This window comes from Lissotriton vulgaris, chromosome 8 (assembly GCF_964263255.1).
Source record: "Lissotriton vulgaris chromosome 8, aLisVul1.2, whole genome shotgun sequence".
Lineage (NCBI taxonomy): Eukaryota > Metazoa > Chordata > Amphibia > Caudata > Salamandridae > Lissotriton > Lissotriton vulgaris.
The window spans coordinates 1,167,066,190-1,167,084,255 of record NC_141696.1 but is presented as its reverse complement, the minus strand read 5'-3'; the positions used below and the strand labels follow the sequence as shown (position 1 = coordinate 1,167,084,255).

At 44.8% G+C, this 18,066-nt stretch overlaps 1 protein-coding gene across 3 annotated transcripts in view; it reads left to right on the top strand.

The window, feature by feature from the left end:
- The window catches only part of AKAP11 (A-kinase anchoring protein 11), a 229,971-nt gene that overhangs the window by 144,486 nt on the left and 67,419 nt on the right, over nt 1–18,066 (top strand). For 2 of the 3 annotated variants that reach the window (XM_086935024.1, XM_086935023.1), the window contains 2 exons: nt 8,883–8,966; nt 13,122–13,168. In XM_086935024.1, the coding sequence (XP_086791150.1) occupies nt 8,883–8,966; nt 13,122–13,168 (131 nt within the window). The remainder of the gene's footprint in view (nt 1–8,882; nt 8,967–13,121; nt 13,169–18,066) is intronic. The other variant, XM_086935025.1, reaches the window with a different exon arrangement.

The window sequence follows — 18,066 nt, the reverse complement described above, 5'->3', positions numbered from 1 at the left end:
AAAATTAGCGGTGGGTGGCTGCCACTAAATCAGGTCTTGACGATTGATCAGCCCAGGTTTCAGTGACCCAAGCGATATCTAGATGGTGATTTTCCATGATTTCCTGAAATGCAAATTTTATAAGGGATCTGGCATTTATAGGAGGGCATTTGACAGAATTGGTGAGGGAAGGCGTGCAACCAATAGTCCTAGAACTGATGTATTATATACATCTAGTGTTTATCCAGGCGATAGTCTATACAGTTTAAGCAAAAAATTATTTTATCCTTTGCCTCTATAAGGGGCTCAAGACACAAACAGCTTTGGGTCTTACCTTTGCCATTCAGACCCAGAAGCACATCTCTGGAGTAGGTTAAGGTCCGTGTGGGTTGAGGGCTGAAACGGGCAGGAGGCTGGCGCTGAGCGCGGTCCTAGCGCAGACGCGCTACAAGACTCATTAAATCCCCTTGAGGATTGGTGGGCGTGTCCCAGAATGGCTGTGCTGTGCAGAGCACGAAAGGAAACGGGTAAGGGAGAAAATTAAAGTAAGACAAGGGTCCAGCAACCTCGGTTAGCCCTCACTAGGCTCCCCAGGGAGTGTTTGCTACTGGTAAATAAAATATTTTAAATAAAAAGGATAACGATTAAAACATAAAATTATTAAAAATGGGTACTTCACCCTTTTAAGATGGCACCCAGTGTCAAGGAGCCAGGCACCTCCTTTCAAAGTACATCAGAGTGCAGACCACAAGGAGAGTAAAATTGGGTTTGAGTCTGTGCTCTCGCAAAGAGCTGCATGGACGTGCTACCAGACTCATTAAATCCTCTCGAGGATTGGTGGATGTGGCCCAGAATGCCCACTTTACAGAGTGAGAAAGGAAAAAATAGGTACAGGAGAATCTGAAAGGAATACCAGGGTCCAGCAACCCCAGTTATCCCTCACCAGGCTTCCATGGGAGGGATAACTACTGGTAAATAAAAGCATAATTAATATAACAAGCATTTACAATGCAATGGTCTCTGCATTTTTAAAGTTAGAGCTATTGGCATTGCTCATGACATTATTTTTATTCATGTTTTTGTTTTTAAAACCTATAAATAAATGGCATTGTCACTTACAATGCCAATAGCTTAATTGCTCGCAAATGGGAGACCTATTGCATTTGCACCCACATACAGAGCCACGCACACACACTCAGAGCCGCGCGCACACACACAGACAGCGCCACGCGCACACACACACAGACAGCGCCACGCGCACACACACACAGACAGCGCCACGCGCACACACACACAGACAGCGCCACGCGCACACACACAGACAGAGCCCGCACACACATACAGACAGAGCCGCTTGTAAACACACATATAGACAGAGCCGCGCACACACGCTTAGCATTAAATACAGTAAAGTCCCATTCCTAGTTGCATGTCATAGGAAATGTCTGCGTATTACCCCACAGGCCACAATATATGAAATAATCCTCCCATATTCACTCAACAGTAAACAGCAGCCGTGTGGCGAGCTACATTGCCGTTTAGCTTTAGTAAACGCAATGTTAAGGCATGTAAATAAAAGCACATTTTATTTCCAACAATATGGACATCAGACCCGACTTCCTGCTTGCATCATAACCAAAACACATCACCCAAGCATGAAGGGTATTACGAATACAAATCTCAATTGAAAAGCAGCTTATATTATAAAACCCAAATCATGTAACTACTAGAAACGCTCATATACATCCTGTGTGGTTTTTAATTTACAACGAACCAGCAGCACATCTAGGCCCCAAAATCGAAAACTGCCCATAAAAATTGCATTTCGAGAACTGGAATTGAGTGAGAAGACACATTTTTCTAAAGAGAAAAAAGCCAGGAGCATCATTTATCGATCTGGAGAGACAAACTTGCCCTTTCGCTTGGTTTTTCTTGGTTCACAGAACACCACTCCGCTTCCATTTTCTCTCCAGAAGGCATGTGACACAGGAGATAAGACAATAGTGCTACTTTTCTTTTCCAACTGAAATACCCCTTGCCAAAAGCAGGATCTTTACAACCCCCCTGCTCTTTCCTGAAAGAAAAGGTTTAGTTCGTCTGTGAAAATAAAGATGTGGCTTCAAAAAACCAGACATGTGACCTGCTTAAAAAGCAGCTGTACACAGTTTGCACAAAACCACAAGCTGCACTGTGAGATTTGAATGGCAAATTGCAGAGGAAAAAGTCTGAGCAGATACAATTCCCATATTTCTGAGCAAATACGAAAAAATAAAACGGTTACTTCTTTGGATGCATTTTTTTTTTTTTGTGGAAAAATATGTTTATTGCGGAAACCATAAAAGACAAAACCAAATACAATCACTTTTAGGCACTGAGAGACGAAAGTGTCCAAAGGCCAGATCCAGTATAATACACAGCCTCATGGCCCACATCCCGGAGGTCGGGCGGCGAAAGGTTGAGAAGTGCCACAAGGAGGAACATAATCATTTGCATACAGCACATGCGTATTTCTAGCATCCATAGTTTTTGTGTTATGCATCCCCCCTTCTGCGTCTTCCATGAGGCCCGCCTTCTATCCATCCGTACAGAAAGGTTCCCAATAATAAACACAGTCCAACATATAACAACCGAACACTCCCCCCCCCAAACATGGCATCAGTAATAGAGTACGTGCGAGGGTCAGGTCACCTTCTTATGGCCCGATAGAGTGCAGACAGCACATTTACAAGCAATCCTCTGGGAATCAAGACAAATCACAGGGTTATACAATTTGGAACAATAGTGCGCGCCCATCAGGGCACTACTCCAAAATAGGTCCCTCCACCACACCTCCCGCCACCTCCTCCTCGGACCCAGACCCCTCAGGGGTGAACAATTCGGCACTAGTGGCATCCGAGTCATTATCAGGCAGCCCCTCAGCACACATCACCCTCCCAGCTAATAGATCCTCCTGAAGCCTTTCATCGCGGCGCGTTCGCTGCATATGTGTTTCCTCAGCCAAGGACCACTCTCTAACATCCCTAAGCCACAGGGATAACTCGGGGGCCCTCTGTCCCATCCAAGTAATAGCCACGCGTCACCGCGCCAACACCAAGAGCAACTGTAAAAACTTGTAGGACAAATTCCTCTTTTTGGGCTTGGGTACCAGGGCCAAGAGACAATGTAGTGGCTCGAGGGCAATCCGGAGGCCCGTAACACGGCCAATGTGCTCAACTACCTCCCTCCAGAATCTACCGACCTGGGGGCACTCCCAAGCCAAATGGAAGAAACCAGACCTCCTCGCCCCACATCTAGGGCAGTCGTCACGCCTATCTGCAGAGATACGATTCAGGGAGACGGGGGTCATGTAGGTGCGATGCACAAAATTAAAGTGGATCAATTTGAACCGTGCATTACACAAGACTTTCCGGGTCAGGAGCCCAATACGTTTGCGCTGTCCTGGCTCCAGACCCATCCCCAGGTCCGCCTCCCAGGCCGCCCAGGACAGCGCGACCGGCGGGGCCGAATCCTGTCGCATGGCCGAGTACAATAAGGAGATCAGCCACCGTCCTCCACCGCAGGAAAGAAGGACGTTGAGGGTGTGCGCCAGCGGTGGCGCCTCCGGGAACTGGGGCCAAGTTGCCCTCGCCACCTCCTGGAGTCCCCCTTTGGATGCATTGTTAAAAGAGTGTTATGTCAATACTTAGAAAACATGGAGGCCAGACTCTGGTCTTAGACAGAAAGGGCTTGGCACTTCGGCTTGATGATCAGGCCTGCTGATAGAAGCTCGTCTACATAGGCTGCTCCCATGTGTGCGGATGTGAAACGTAAACGGATTGGCCGAAACACTTCCTGAGTGATTATCTTTGTGCGGGTCTGGCGAGCAGGAGCCATTCTGCAAGGAGAAAAGAGACCGGGTTCTTACTGCTAGGCCTTTACTTCAGCAGCCCGTCTTCCAATGTGTTAGGAACCCACTTTTAATAACGTACGGGTAGTTTCTTGAGCCACACAGATCATATAAGATGTAAAATATATCTGCAATGATCACAACGTCGTGAGTGTACGCGTTTTAATGTTACACTGTTTACACGGCAGTGACTGGTGATTAAGAAACGTTTAAAGTTGTTACAATACTGCACTTAGCACCTCGAACATACCGGAAGGTAACGAAACACTGCAAATGTGCCGCGTAATGTTGCAATTTAGAGCTAAGGCCGCACTCAAACGCATGGTTACGTGAGACAGAGAAATTACGAGCATTGTTTTGCCAGTTTCTCACATTATTGGTATTAAAACGCTAAAACTAAACTTGCGTTGCCTCGCGCAGATAGGATCCTTCCACGCGCTCGTGTCCACTTGAAGAGCGGTGTCATCGGTGAGCAGGCTGGAGATGGACGACCTTTGCGTCGGAGGAGCTGCAGGCAGACAGGCGCATGTCTGAGCGCCGCGAACGCAGCATTAATAACCAGGCCTTGTTACCTTTCACACAGCGCAAGGTGACGGATCGCTCCGGAGCAGGACCTGTCTGCCTGGAGCTGCGCGGACTTACAAAGCCCGCAGCACTGCGCCTTTCCGAAACTAGTCCCAGCTTACAGCATTCCTATGCCACTTCGAAGCGCTATGCTAAAGGATAGGGGGCACGGATTTCTGTAGGGGCTATCCATGACCGTGGTTCAACAAGTATTCGGGGCAGGACAGGAAGCACGAACAACGAGGGGGGGCAAGACGGCTAGCACGAACGACGAGGGAGGACAGGACAGCAAGCACGAACAACGAGGCGGGGCAGGACAGCAAGCACGAACAACGAGGGGGGGGGGGCAGGACAGCAAGCACTCACCTGAGGACGACTTCTTCCAGCGGCGGTCAGGCTGAAATGGCTTCAGCAAAGCGCCGGCATTTTCCGATTCTGGGGCGTGGTTTTCGTTCTCTCCTCTTCCCATTGGCTGGAAGGTAAAATTCCAGCCAATGGGAAGAGAAAAGAACGAAAACAAGAAAGAAGAGAAAAAACATGCCCCCAAATCTGGAAAAGACGGGCGTGAACCGAGTGACGCCCCTCTCCTCCAATGGCTGGCCTCTGTTTAGGAAGCCAGCCAATGGAGAAGAGGGGCGGGTTCAAGCCCCCTACTAAGAAACATTAAATCTCGGCCTGCGCGAGCACTGTTGCGCAGTGCAACGCTAGTCCGAGACCTAAAAAGGATAACGAATAAAAGATAAAATGATTAAAACGGGTACTTCACCCTTTTAAGATGATGCACAATTTCAAGGAGCCAGGCACATCCTTTCAAAGCACATCAGAGTGCGGAATACAAGGAGAATACAATTCTCTCCCAAAGATCTTCGCAGATAGGCTACAACATTCATTACCTTTCCCTTATCCCCCCTCCCCCCCCCCCAGGATTAGTGGGCTTTGCCCGGAATGCCCACGCTTTACGGAGCGTGAAAGGAAAACGGGTAAGGGAGAAAATGGAAGTAAAATCAGGGTCCAGCAGGGTGCCGGGATGCGTGCCATATAGCCTCGGGAATGATACCGGATATTAATCCCACATCGTCCGAGTGCAGCGCCCATGCCGGCCGTTCGTGAGCTTTGAAGTTTTTGGGATCCAGTCTGACTCCTTCACATTGTGCTACAGGTGTGGAATCTGCAGGTAGATCGATTTTCCGCCAGAAAGATTGTTACCGCAGGTAAATCATTTTTTGTTCTTTTGTTGACAGACTTTATAATGCTTTGCATCGCCACATATACCTGTGGGGAAAATTATTGTTTGACTTAGTCTGTGCTGTAGTGCACTTTGAGTTTCCGGGAAAGAAAAATAGCATATAACGGTCTGACTAAATGACAAGAGTGTGCTCAGTATGGTTATCTACAGCGCTACAAGCCCCAAAGTGATTGTTACTGGTTAGTAACCTTTTCCTTATTAAACTTTGAATGAAATGTGTCTGAGGTAGAAGTCATAAATATGCACCCTTAATAATTAAAATGGAGGTACATCAATCAAGTCACAGGTTTATATACAAAATGTAAACTTGCATCATTGGAAGGAGGTTGCTCTGTCTTCCTTGGAAGAAAAGCAGACTTGAGGCACAAATGAGAACATTTACTGAAACAGATTGCCTAGCAGTATGTTAATGGATCCGTGGGTCGTGGCCTTTGAGAAGTACTGAAGTCTTCTGCCCTCTGTTACTGTGATAAAAAGGACCAGATGGTAGGTGTTCGGACAGGTGTGCTCCAGGGAAAAGAAGCAGCCCCTCATCACCTATCCTCTTAGTTCCTTTTTTCTTTTCAAGTAATGAAAGGTCCATTCATAAATAGAACCTGACAAACAGCTGCATGTAGTGCCTACTATGTTAATTGAAGGGGAAACTGAAACAATAAAATCAATTTCTTGATTTTAGGAGGGAAAAGCGAAAAACTGAAAAGTGCAGACCAAAAAAGCAAGTGCAAAACCAGATCTTTCGTCATTAAAAGGCCATAAACCTTTTGCATTCTATATAGTTAGATTGTGGCTGCCTCTACAAAGAAGGGCTGACTCTTCATCTATAAATAGCAGTAAAGGTATATTAAAGAAGTGGTAGGAGTAGGTAGGTTAGGATCATGGCTGACAGCCCTATCATTTCTGAATATTTTATAGCTAAAACGTAAAAATGATCTTCTGGTAGAATAGACGAATTGAGCAATTTATGTTTGATCAGTTGGGTACATTTTATAATAATAGCGGGTTATGCAAGTAAGAATGATAAGCTAAGCTTTGCATCTTTTTTGTGGCATTATAAAACATTATTTTAATCATACATCAGGTTTCCCCCATTAGAGACGTTTAGGAACTGCTATAGCTTTGTGGTGGAACTGTAGACTGTTTAGAAATGAAACATAGTGCAGCTGTTATGTTATTGGCTCATCACTCTGTTGGTCTTGCCTCACGCTCTCCTCAGAGTATTATTTTATAGTCTTCCTCATGTTGCTATAACTTTATCTACTAACCTTTTTTGAGTGCTGTACATAGGTTCCACACCTACAGGTCTACTTTTTCATCCTTTGCAGGTTGCGCTTCTCCTCTTCTTGCTTAAGTGGCCTCTATTTCTTACTTTCCCTTTTGCAAAAGCCTTAATTCAACACTTTAGCTGAAATTAAGCTGAGGTTCTGGAGTTAGCCTCATATTGCCTGCTCTGCCTTCTTGTACCACATTCAGTAGATGTTACAAGAACAGGATGTTTTTCATATAGTAGGGTAGTCTGGGACTGTGGGAGGTGGCTGTGGGACCAAGTACCTGCCACAGTAGATTGAAGAATCCAGATACTGGTAAGAACGAATTCACTGTTAAATAAAGGGCATTTCTCCTATCTAGCAACAGTTATCCCTTCGATGATCAAATTGTAATAAAATGAGTTTTTCAATCGTATAGATCAGATGCATACACCAGGCCCAGTTTGCACAAACACCTGCAAGGAGTTAACAGTGACATATTTTGAATCTCAGCCTGGCTGTTATAAGCTTCGTCTGACCTCAGCCAAAAGTGGATAATGATTGCTAACGCCTTTGCAAAGTTTCTTCCTCGGGGTCATCAAACTTGCAAATTCTGCTTATGACAAAGCTTGAAAAGAAATCTAAAACAAAGAACAATACAGATAGTTCATTGCGCATCATGCTCTCTTTCTAATATGTACCTGGTACCTACCGCTCTTTGACTTTACTAAGCATATCTCCATCTGTTTTCTTCACAAACGTAACATTAAAAAGGAAAAATATCTTAATAAAAGAGTCCCTATGGTTTCTTGGTCGTGCTCAGTTATGAGTTATTTGATTCGTTGCTGCCCAGTTGATAATATTAGTCAAACTCTATTTTTCTATACCTGGGAACATCAGTTTGTCTAGACCCTGTAGAATCCAAACATTACATGTTCCTGTTAAAATGTGTCCTCCACCTCTGGGTCTATTCTGATCTAACTGCTCACTACCTGGGAGCAATATAACTATGCAAGCTCAGGCATGAAGAGGAAGGCCTTTAACCTGATTTCCAGACCCTATGACTCTATCCTTGCCTAGGATGAGAACCTTGGAATCGTTTTTGGACAATGACCTCCATTTGATAGCCCAGGTTAAAAAAATATAGTCATCTCGCTTTGTACCTTGTGCAAAAAATAATATACCTTTTGGAACATACACTATGGTCTTTGTGCATGGATTATGCAAGTGGCATACATGTACGTCTTGATTTATAGAATGCTAAACTACAGGAAATAAAAATACGTTTTTAGACCTCTATCGAAGCTGCGGAAGCATAACTATATCTCGGCAGCTTGATGGGTTCCTCTATTAGTTTTCAGTAAAGCAAACTGTGCACTGTTCTTCCTGCCGTAAGACTGGTTCCACCAGACCTACTCAAAACCACCTGTGAGAGGGGGTGTTTTTCATATTTTGGGGTCCAAATTATGTACTGATCTTCCATTCAGGATCCGTGTAACTGGAGAACACATCCAAATTGCAGAATTTAAGCCTTTTTTCTGCGGTTCATCTTAGGGTTTTTCTGCTTAGATTTCCAAACGCCATGATACCTTTGGGTGATGGTAGTTTTCTATAAATAACTAAATAGAAATACATGTGCTATATAGTCCATCCAGTGTTGCTACTTGTCGCCACATATTTTTCAAAAGTTGACTCAAGGCATTCTGGGGACAGAGAACTATAAATACCATAAAGGTAAATTGATTACTGTACTTGGATTGCAAATCAAACTAAATTCTCCGTGATTTAAAAAAAAAAAAAAAAATCAAACCAGCATGTATGGTAGGTTATTGTTCTTTTTAAGTAGCACCTCTGTCCTTATTGTTTTTAACTCAACATGGAAATGTGTGATCTGCGGACCTCTTGACGGGTTGTTCTACTTTGTGAGCTATTGTTCAGCTCTGTTCTTTTCTTCCCCTGGCAGTAATGGTAACAGCAGTAGCTGGAGCAGTCTTGGTTTAGAAGGGGATATGTATGAGGAGAATATATCCTTTCCGCCATCAGACAGGTTGGTTTAGTCCAGGAACTCAAGCTATTGAGCTTCTCCTAATTATTGCATGATATCCACGGTTTAGCAGAAGGGTGTGTTACATCAATAGAAATGCCTCCAATTCTCTGTTATGCAATTTGGAATACATTTGTTCTTGACTACACATTTCCATGAATCCATTTTACATTGTTCAAATGTCTTTATTATTTGATGGTTATTTGAATTTTTGGTGCATGCTGTACTTTTTGTGCCAGAATGTTCCAGATGCCTAGCTTGAAGATTATCAAAGCTTGCTTCATACAAGATTTCATTTATCAAAAAAAACCTTCAACATGACCTTAGCTACCACCCACGCCTAGAAGGTTCATGCGCTCAAAGCACAATAGCTAACAAATGGAACTTGGTTTGCAGAGGCAAAATATCGTAGACAAGGGTCTCTCAAGGTATAAGTATTTTTGCCTCTTCATTTAACTTTTGTTTTTATAAAGGTAACACTTGAACAATTTCTGAGTATCTTGGGGAAATACATCATCCCTCATCTCCGATCACAGCTAATGACCTTTTGACGTGACAGCAAGTCAGGATACTACACTTTTGTCTGCTTACTTTCAGTTAGCACGAAAATGTCCTCACCAAGGTTGCACGCCCTGCCATTAGCATTAGAAAGAACTATGACTCATTGACCATTTCCCATTCCCAACAATGTACATCCATCACCTTTAACAAGTCAGTTGTTTGAACAGAATTTTGATGTCTATCAATTTTTTTTTAAAGTCGGACATTTTAGTTCATGTAGTTCCAGAAACCCCTCTAGGTGTCATTTGTGAGTTAAGAAACAGTTGAAATAAGTAAAAACCAAGTTCAGGTAGCTTATTTTAAAATGCCACCCCTGCTCCTGTGTAGCACATTTTTAATATGAATAGTAAATCAACTATGAGACAGGAGTTAATTAACTTAGGGATAATATTATATTGTGGAAATTGCCATAGCCGAAAATAAAGTTGTTGTTTTCAAGTAGAAGGGAAATTGCAAGAGAGAAACGGTTGGACTTTTTAGGGATTTAGTAATTGCAAAGGAGAGATTGTTGCAGAAGAGAGGGCAAGACGGATGTAAAGTAAACAAAGATGCTGTTTACCCCTCATATTAACTCCCATCCTAACAGTCTTAAGTACAATATACAAATAAAGTGACTACCAGAAATATACACTTCTCTGTGTTGACCACTTGTCTGCATAACTTTTGGAGGAAGTAATTGTTAATTATATTTGTCTCAAGTAGATTGACAGTTTGTAATGGCTCCTCACCCAAATAATAGTTCACAATAAATTGCCATTCACAAACGATCTGACAATATTTCTTGCATCTAAAATGTCGCCTTAATTCGTACCCATATTTCCGTACCCCAGGTGGAGTTGGAGTAGGCATCTATCTGCTCTCTCTGTCACTTAACAGCTTTTCTTGTGAGATGACAATGTGGTTCTTAGTGCAGCTGCCATTATATTACTGTATTCTGTAGTGCCTGATCATTCATTACTCAGTAAAGATAGTTTACTTTTGCTTCCCACATGCCACCATCTGCCTGGCTGCCTTACCTTTCACACTCAGGCTGTACAGATAATATGGATTCTAAAGAACCTACCATTGCAACAGCGTAATATCTACCATAGTCTTGCCCTCTTTTGTAATAATCATTAGAAGTGGGTGCAGCAACCTATATTTAATGCCCCTTTGTCATAATTGAGGTCTTAAGCCCAGGATTCTCTGGATTTTCATATGTATTTCATTGAAAAAGTCTGATAGCATGTATATTTTGTTACCCTCAAAGGTACAGAGCCCATTCTTCTTTCCTGCCATGATAACATATGCTTTGCTTATGCAATATGCGGCAAGCGATAAAGGGTCTGAGTCTACTGGCTTTCTCCATTTGTTGGGCTCTCACGTTATGGGCTATCTGGAACTCCAAATCTGGGGAGAATTCTGTGCGTTGGAGGCAGGAGGGAAACTGAGTCAAAAATTCTTCAATTGCACCTTTCTCAGTCCCTTCTACGATCCTACAGAAGTGACCATTGGTGTGTCTTGCTCTGTCGTCCAATTTGGATAACGTTTGACTTAAATGCCAGATATCTTGCCCTGTCTGGAACGTTACCATATGAAGTTTCTTAGGTTTCTATTCTTTTATCTGTCTAGTCAACATATATACTGTACAATAATGATTCATCTGCCAGGCTGAATAAAAGCCCTCTAATGTGAGGTGCACTGCAAATATCAATTTTCTAAACCCTTCCTATTCCCCAAATCCTTTTTCTATGGTTAGTCATTATTGTGATGATAAAGCCTCATTAGGTTCTTGATTACTCTCACGTTGTGAGTGAGAATATGGTGCTCCCTGATTAATTTTATCCTAATGATGACCTTCCACTACCCTTAAGACTGAAATACTCTTGACACACAAGTGAATCTGTGTTAGGCTATTGTGATTTGGTTGCTAACTGGAATTTATAACCTTTACATCCAGGTCAGCTCTGTAGTTTGTCCTGTTTCCTCTTTCTACTTTTCTGCTTAGACACATTGCTCTTGCTTTTTCACTTATGTAACTGTATGATCACTTTTTTGAGCACTGTATCATTGATTTTAGTATAATTGTTATATAATAAATGTTTTATACATGCCAGGATTATGAGATTCTGAAGTTATTCTTTTTCATGGTACCTTGTATGCTAATGAGTACCTATTATAGGCGTGTTTGCAGTTTGCTATGTGAGCTCACTGCTGTTATCTCTTTCAGTATTGTCTCCATTGTGATTTCAGACTTTTTTCTGGTCTCCGGAGTGTGAGTCTGTTTGGCCGGAATTACTGCTTCAGTGAATAGAAGCTTTTTGCAAGGTGTGTGAAGTAGAGTATTCTTGTTTTTCTCTTGTAGTCTAAATCGGTCATTTGCCTAGTTGAACAAAGCGCAGGCACATTTATGATATATGTTCTGAGGAGTAGGGTAGTGGTTTGTGCCTCCAGTTCAAGTATTTTCTGTCCAACAGGAGTATTGTTACCTTCAACGTATTCCGTGTTTCCATTCTTCCCTCTGAGCTTATGTAATGTGATGTAATCACAGGCACTTCTCAATGTGGAGGTCGTTAATATCCCCCTTTTTTCTGGGCTTGTTTTAATAAATGAGGTTTATATGGTGTTGTCACTCCAGGTTGCACTGGGTAATTTTTCTTTATTGTGTGTGAGGAAGATGGTTCTCTGAGTTTGTTGAGGCTCATTCACAACCTTACGTTAATAATAACCTTCATATAATCATAGTTTTCAAATTGCAGTTTGTCCTAACAATTTTTGTGTTGGCTATTTCCATGACTTGATAATGGAGTGCAATTAAGCATGAAAAAGCGTGCGAGGCACCATAAAGAAAATGTTTTCTTTTTCAGGTAGATGAGGAGTTCGAATTGTTGCTTTTTCTGTACCACTGATATGAGGGTACTTCCTGTACACATTTGCATTAAACTTTTGTGTGGGTAGCATAGCTTTTGTTTTCTTTGCTAAATAGTCACATTTGGCCATATTTCTACGGTCAAATGTCATCAGTTTTAATAAAATTACTTCTGCCCTATTCTTGTAGATCATTATTGTAGAAATAGTAAAATTTGTGTTCCTGTGAACTGTTCCTTAGATGCCTTCAAGGTGATTATCTGGCCTATCCCAAGCTGTGGATCAGAATGCAAATCTTTAATATCTTGCAAACCCAAGCAGCCATAAGTTTGTTTTTCATAAATGTCTCTATGCATTAGAGTAGCCCATTAAACCTTAGTCTACACATGATATAGGACTTACACAATAAGTTATACACCTAGAGCAATCCTTCAGGATACTTCTGACACATTTGTTCACCAGGAAACACCTTTCAGAATCTTACTCCTTCCATCTTTTTGGAGTTACCTTTATAATGTGAGGCCCTTTAAATTGTCACTATATTTTAGTGGCTTTACAACATTTTAAAATTGGGAAATGTTGTATGAAGCAAAGCTTTATCAACCTCACCCACCCCTGTTGATTTGGAAGCTTTTGTATGATTTCTCTTCATTGTCCATTTCGTTCTGTGAAGGCTGTTCATTGATTGACTTATAACAGAGTTTTGTTATATATTTTAAATAGACGTGCTCTTTTGTTTTTAACATTCAGTGATGGAGCTGAAGAAAGAGATGAAGAGATGAAAGGTGCTGCAGAAGGTACTGCTGCTTTTCATTACTTTTATGTCCATATCATTTGCTCTGCTTTTTTCTTTATGCACATACTTTAGGTACTACACAATGGCATTACCTCTTAAAGCCACATTTGAGATCCCAGATTTATAACCTGTAACTGTACCCCTGAGGTATATGTTAGACCCTCAGGTTACGCTGAGCAATTAGGAATCCGAAGTTCTACATCCATTTCACTGGTAATTCCTCTTTTGCAGCGTGAATCTTTCTGGATTCACTATGCTGTGCACTGGTAATTCCTCATTTTCCCTATGGAATTTCAACAAACACTTTTGGCGGCTTGCTGCAGTGGAAATCGTGCCTGTTTGCAGCAGGTAGTGTCTGGTTAAAATTTAACAGGTCTACATCTTCACTGCAGACTTTGTAATTCCAATGGGGCCAGTAAAATCAGCTACCAGCACACTCTGAATTAAAAGGATGCTCATAACCAAGGTCTTAGTTTGCATGACTAAATTCTATCTACAACTCTAAGAATACACTTCATACAATATTTGACATGCATTTTAAGTTTTCACATGGCCTCTATGTCAAATGAACTTGTAAAACACTGAAAGGGAAAGTATTTATTTATTTTCTGTTACGATTGGAATTTGAAGATAGGGATTAAGTATTAATTGTAGTTTCCCTTTCCCTTCTGCAGTGTGCATTTTTTTATCTTTTTCCTTCGTTGCTGGTTCATTGCTAAAACTGTTCACCATACATGCCAGCTTTATTTATTGGTTGTTTATCAAAGGCTGTTTACCACCTTCATTTTCATTCCATCATGCCTCTCTTTGATGTCTGGCATTTTGTAGAAGATTGCAGCGCTTTTGTCTAATTTACATTTGTGTTATGATATTGAATAGAATTATACTTAGATTAAATTATGGATGGACTAGGAGCGAACCACTTTCTTTAGCCATGCCTAGCAAATGCCCTCTCTTTTGAGACTAGGAGGTCTGGAGCTGTATAAATGTCAAATTTTAGTACACGTATAATGAACTAGAAAATATAAAGAAATGTTTTTTAGCTTGGAATAATGAAGATATGGTTACTATATATTGTCCATTAATTCATTTTAATATGCTCTTATATTCAGTGTTTTATTTATATTATTTATTGATGTAAAATTAATGGTTGTTGTACTTTTATAGTTTACATACTGAATAAAGTAGATTGATTGATATTGAATGAGTGCCAGTGGTTAGTCCATACCAGGAAACTGTAGCTAGGGACCCGATTATTCAAAGGTTGGCTGCCTAGCTACATTGCTTCTGATAATCTCTAAAGTTGTCATATTATTTTAATTTGTATTTTAGTAAAGCGCAGACAATCACAGCATGGATTTCAGAACTATTTGTTTAGAGGAACTTGGAAAATATAAATTCACAAGTCCGGCATAATTATGTCTCACTTGTGAAGAAGAAGCATTATCACTCACAAGCAAAGAAACTATAATAATTGGGGGCGGAGCTTGCCGGCGTCCATGAAAGACGTGTGAGCGTTGAGCTCCTCGCCTGAGTCCCGTTAAAATCCGTCAAACTTATCCTTTAGGCGCCCATCTAGCTCTAAAAGTTGGTGTGAACTTCCAGACTACGCTCCAGTCCAGTTGGAGATCTTTGTCCCGCTGAAAAACAGTGCAGTGGAGCGTTGCTGGTGAGGAGACCTCGCCGGGGCGGACCAGGCCGGCATCCACGGACTTTCCTGCAGTGCTGCCCGGACTACGTCACGCGACGTGCGGCGTGGCGCACTGAAGAGGGACCGGTGCGACAGACCTGCGGCCGGGCATGAGTGGCTGTGCAGTGCTGATACGAACTACCCTCCCGTGGAAGTGGGGCAGGTTGGCGATCGTCTAGGCGGAGAACGAGGTGCCTCGCGTGGTGGTGTTTGCAGCGGCGCTAGCCGCCCGGGACGGTGATCGGCTGATTGCCCTCCCTGGGGGAGATATCCTGTTGCCCCACTGCCTACAGACGGGCGCAGTGTCGAGAGTGTGGTGTGGTTCAGGACGGCGGTGGCCCTCTGTCCGGCCCTTGGACAGCGTTGTGGAAAGGGAGTGCTTTCACGGTGGAAGAGTCTGGCGGTTGGGCCTTCTCTTACAGTCCTGCGCACGGCCGCCATTATGGGCGCATTTTCTTGCTGCGCAACTCGCTGCTTTTTGGCGCTCACTGACCGAGCAGCTCCAGTTGCCGCCACTGGCTCCCCCTTGTTGTACGCTGTGCGGCTCACCTTGATGTCTACTAGGAACGCCATGGGGAAAGGCGACAGGACACAAGCCAAACTATTGTTTGACCAACGTAAGGCGAAGGGGCCTGAGGTGACGGCCCCCGAGACTTCGCCACGCAGCGCTGCCCCTGACAGCTCATTGTGTGCGGATATCCGTGAAATGCTGGTATCGATGGAAAAAGGCGTTCGAGGCATGTGGGCTGCTGAATTCATATCTGTGCATAGATCGCCGCCTAGTGTTGGGTCCGGATGATTGCACATTGTTGTCCTGGAAGAGTCTTCGAAGTATCACGAGATAGGTGGCTCCTCCCCTGGACTACAGTGCGCATGGGCATCGCCTCCATCCCCAGATTGTTTTTTTCCGCCATTGGGTTCGGATGTGTGTCGGTTCCCTCTGTCGGAACCGATAGTTGTTAACTCACTTCACTCGAGACCAAAAGGTCTTTAGGCTTGGCGCCGGTATCGTTTTCGTTCGGGTTTACTGTTTTCTCCAGCTCCGAACTCTCGCTGCCCTTCCGCGTGCTCTCGGCGCGGACGGGCCCACACGACGCTCCAGACATGGAACGGACTCCGTTTAAACGGTGCCCGGTTTGCAACGCGAAGTACTCGCACCTCGACGTGCACCCAGTGTGCAACACCTGTCTGTCGCCGGACCACAACGAGGCCAGGTGCATGGCCTGCTCGAAGTTCCGGTGCAAGAAGACCCTCAAGATTCGTCGGGCTGCGAGACTCCAGGCCAAACTCTCTGCGCCCCCGCCGGACAACATCTTCGAGGAAGACGTCGGAGGCGACGATGTCCAGCAGGTTTCGGACTCTAGTCCTGCGTCCGAGGGGGAGGCCTACGACGCAGGGGACGAGGAGTTTGACGAAGCCGACGACGAGGTAGGGGACGACGATACGGCCATTGCCACCGTGGGGATAGCTCTGAGGAGGAGCACCCCCGGACTGACTCAGGGGTCGACCCCCTTCCTGCGGCCCAGGTCGAGGGATCGCCTTCGGGCCTTACCCAAGACCCTGTTCGAAGTCCAGCAGCCCCGCCTACGAGCCCGGCCACGGACATTTTGGAGGTGCCACTCACATTTTCAAAAACGAAAGTGAAGCCTTCGGGTTCAACAGCTCCGGCTTCAAAACCGAAAGTGAAAGCCGTACAGAAGGCTCTGGAGGCGTCAAAACCTAAGAAATCCAAAATGTCCGACATGGACAGTCCAGCCAAGATGGCCGACCCGAAGGCATCGGGGTCGGTGCCGAAGGCAAAGGCGTCCGACGCGGCTGCGTCGGCGCCGAAGATGGTCGCGGTCGACGACCCGAAGAAGGCTTCAAAGAAGCGTCAAGGCGATCCCAAAGCTCAGGCTTCCCCGGTCCCGGCCGCCGGAGCCAAGGAGGGTACCGCGTCGACTCCGAAGACACTGCCTCTCGCCGACACCACTCCCAAATCAGGGAAATCAAGCGATACGGTCGCTCCCTCTCCAGCCCTCTCGAAGAAGCTCCCGGAGTCCCTGCAACGGATTCGAAAGGCCGCGGAGCTTCCCGACCCTGAGGCTGGGGTGTCGAAGCCCGTGCAGAAGCCGTCCAAGGCGCAAACGCCTATCCGCTTCACCCTACCGCCGAAGTCGACGCCGAAGGCCTTCGCTTCGAAGCAGGTGGCTGCGGTGCCCTCGAAGGAGGTGTCGACGCCCAAAGCGTCTCCGGTGGTGGCTAAACCTCGGCTCCAACCACTCGCGGAGGAAGAACGTCGTGAAGTCGTCATCGACGCCAATACTGGGAAACTGTCCCTCCTCAAGAGAAAAATCACCACGGAGCTGGTGCTGGAACACTTTCGCATTCCTCTGAAAAACAAAAGGGACTCTGCGGGTACTTCAGCGCCTCTGGCGCCGGCATCCCCAAGTGACCTGCCGCGTTCCCCAACTCGCTCTACCGCGGGGGATGACAATGAGGAGGAGGTCGAGTACAACTATCCGGCGTACTCGGATCCGGAGGAGGAACATGAACCTTGGTCTGCTGGAGGCGACCCTGAGGACCCGCAGTCGGGTCAGGAACCACATCTCTTTGCGCCAAAAACTTCGCCAACGGAGGACTCTGCTGCCTTCAACGCGCTAATCGAGAGAGCTGCGGCTAACCACGATGTCGAGCTGCACTCCGATCCTGTGGATGTAGACTTTTTGTTTGACACTTTCTCTGTGGCCGAAAAGTCAATCAAAACTTTGCCAATGCTCAAGGGAGTGCTCAAGCACGCGCAGGAGGTCTTCAAGGAGCCCACTCGGGCACGTGTTATCAATCCACGCATTGATAAAAAATATAAGGCAGCGCCCTCGGATCCAACATATATCAAGGGACACTTGCCACTAGACTCTTTGGTCGTTTCCAACGCTCGCAAGAGGGCGAACTCACAGACAACTGGTGATGCTCCTCCCCCAGACAAAGAGTCGAAAATATTTGAGGCCTCAGGGAAGCGGATTGCTGCACAGGCAGCTAACATTTGGCGCATCTCGAACACTCAGGCCCTACTTGCACGCTACGATAGGGCTCATTATGACACCCTAGAGGCACTACTACAACACTTGCCTGACCAGTACAAGGAGGCAGGGGAGATGTTAATTCAAGAGGGAAAGCTCATCACAAACGCTTCCATAAAATGTGCGCTAGATGTGGCTGATACGGCATCC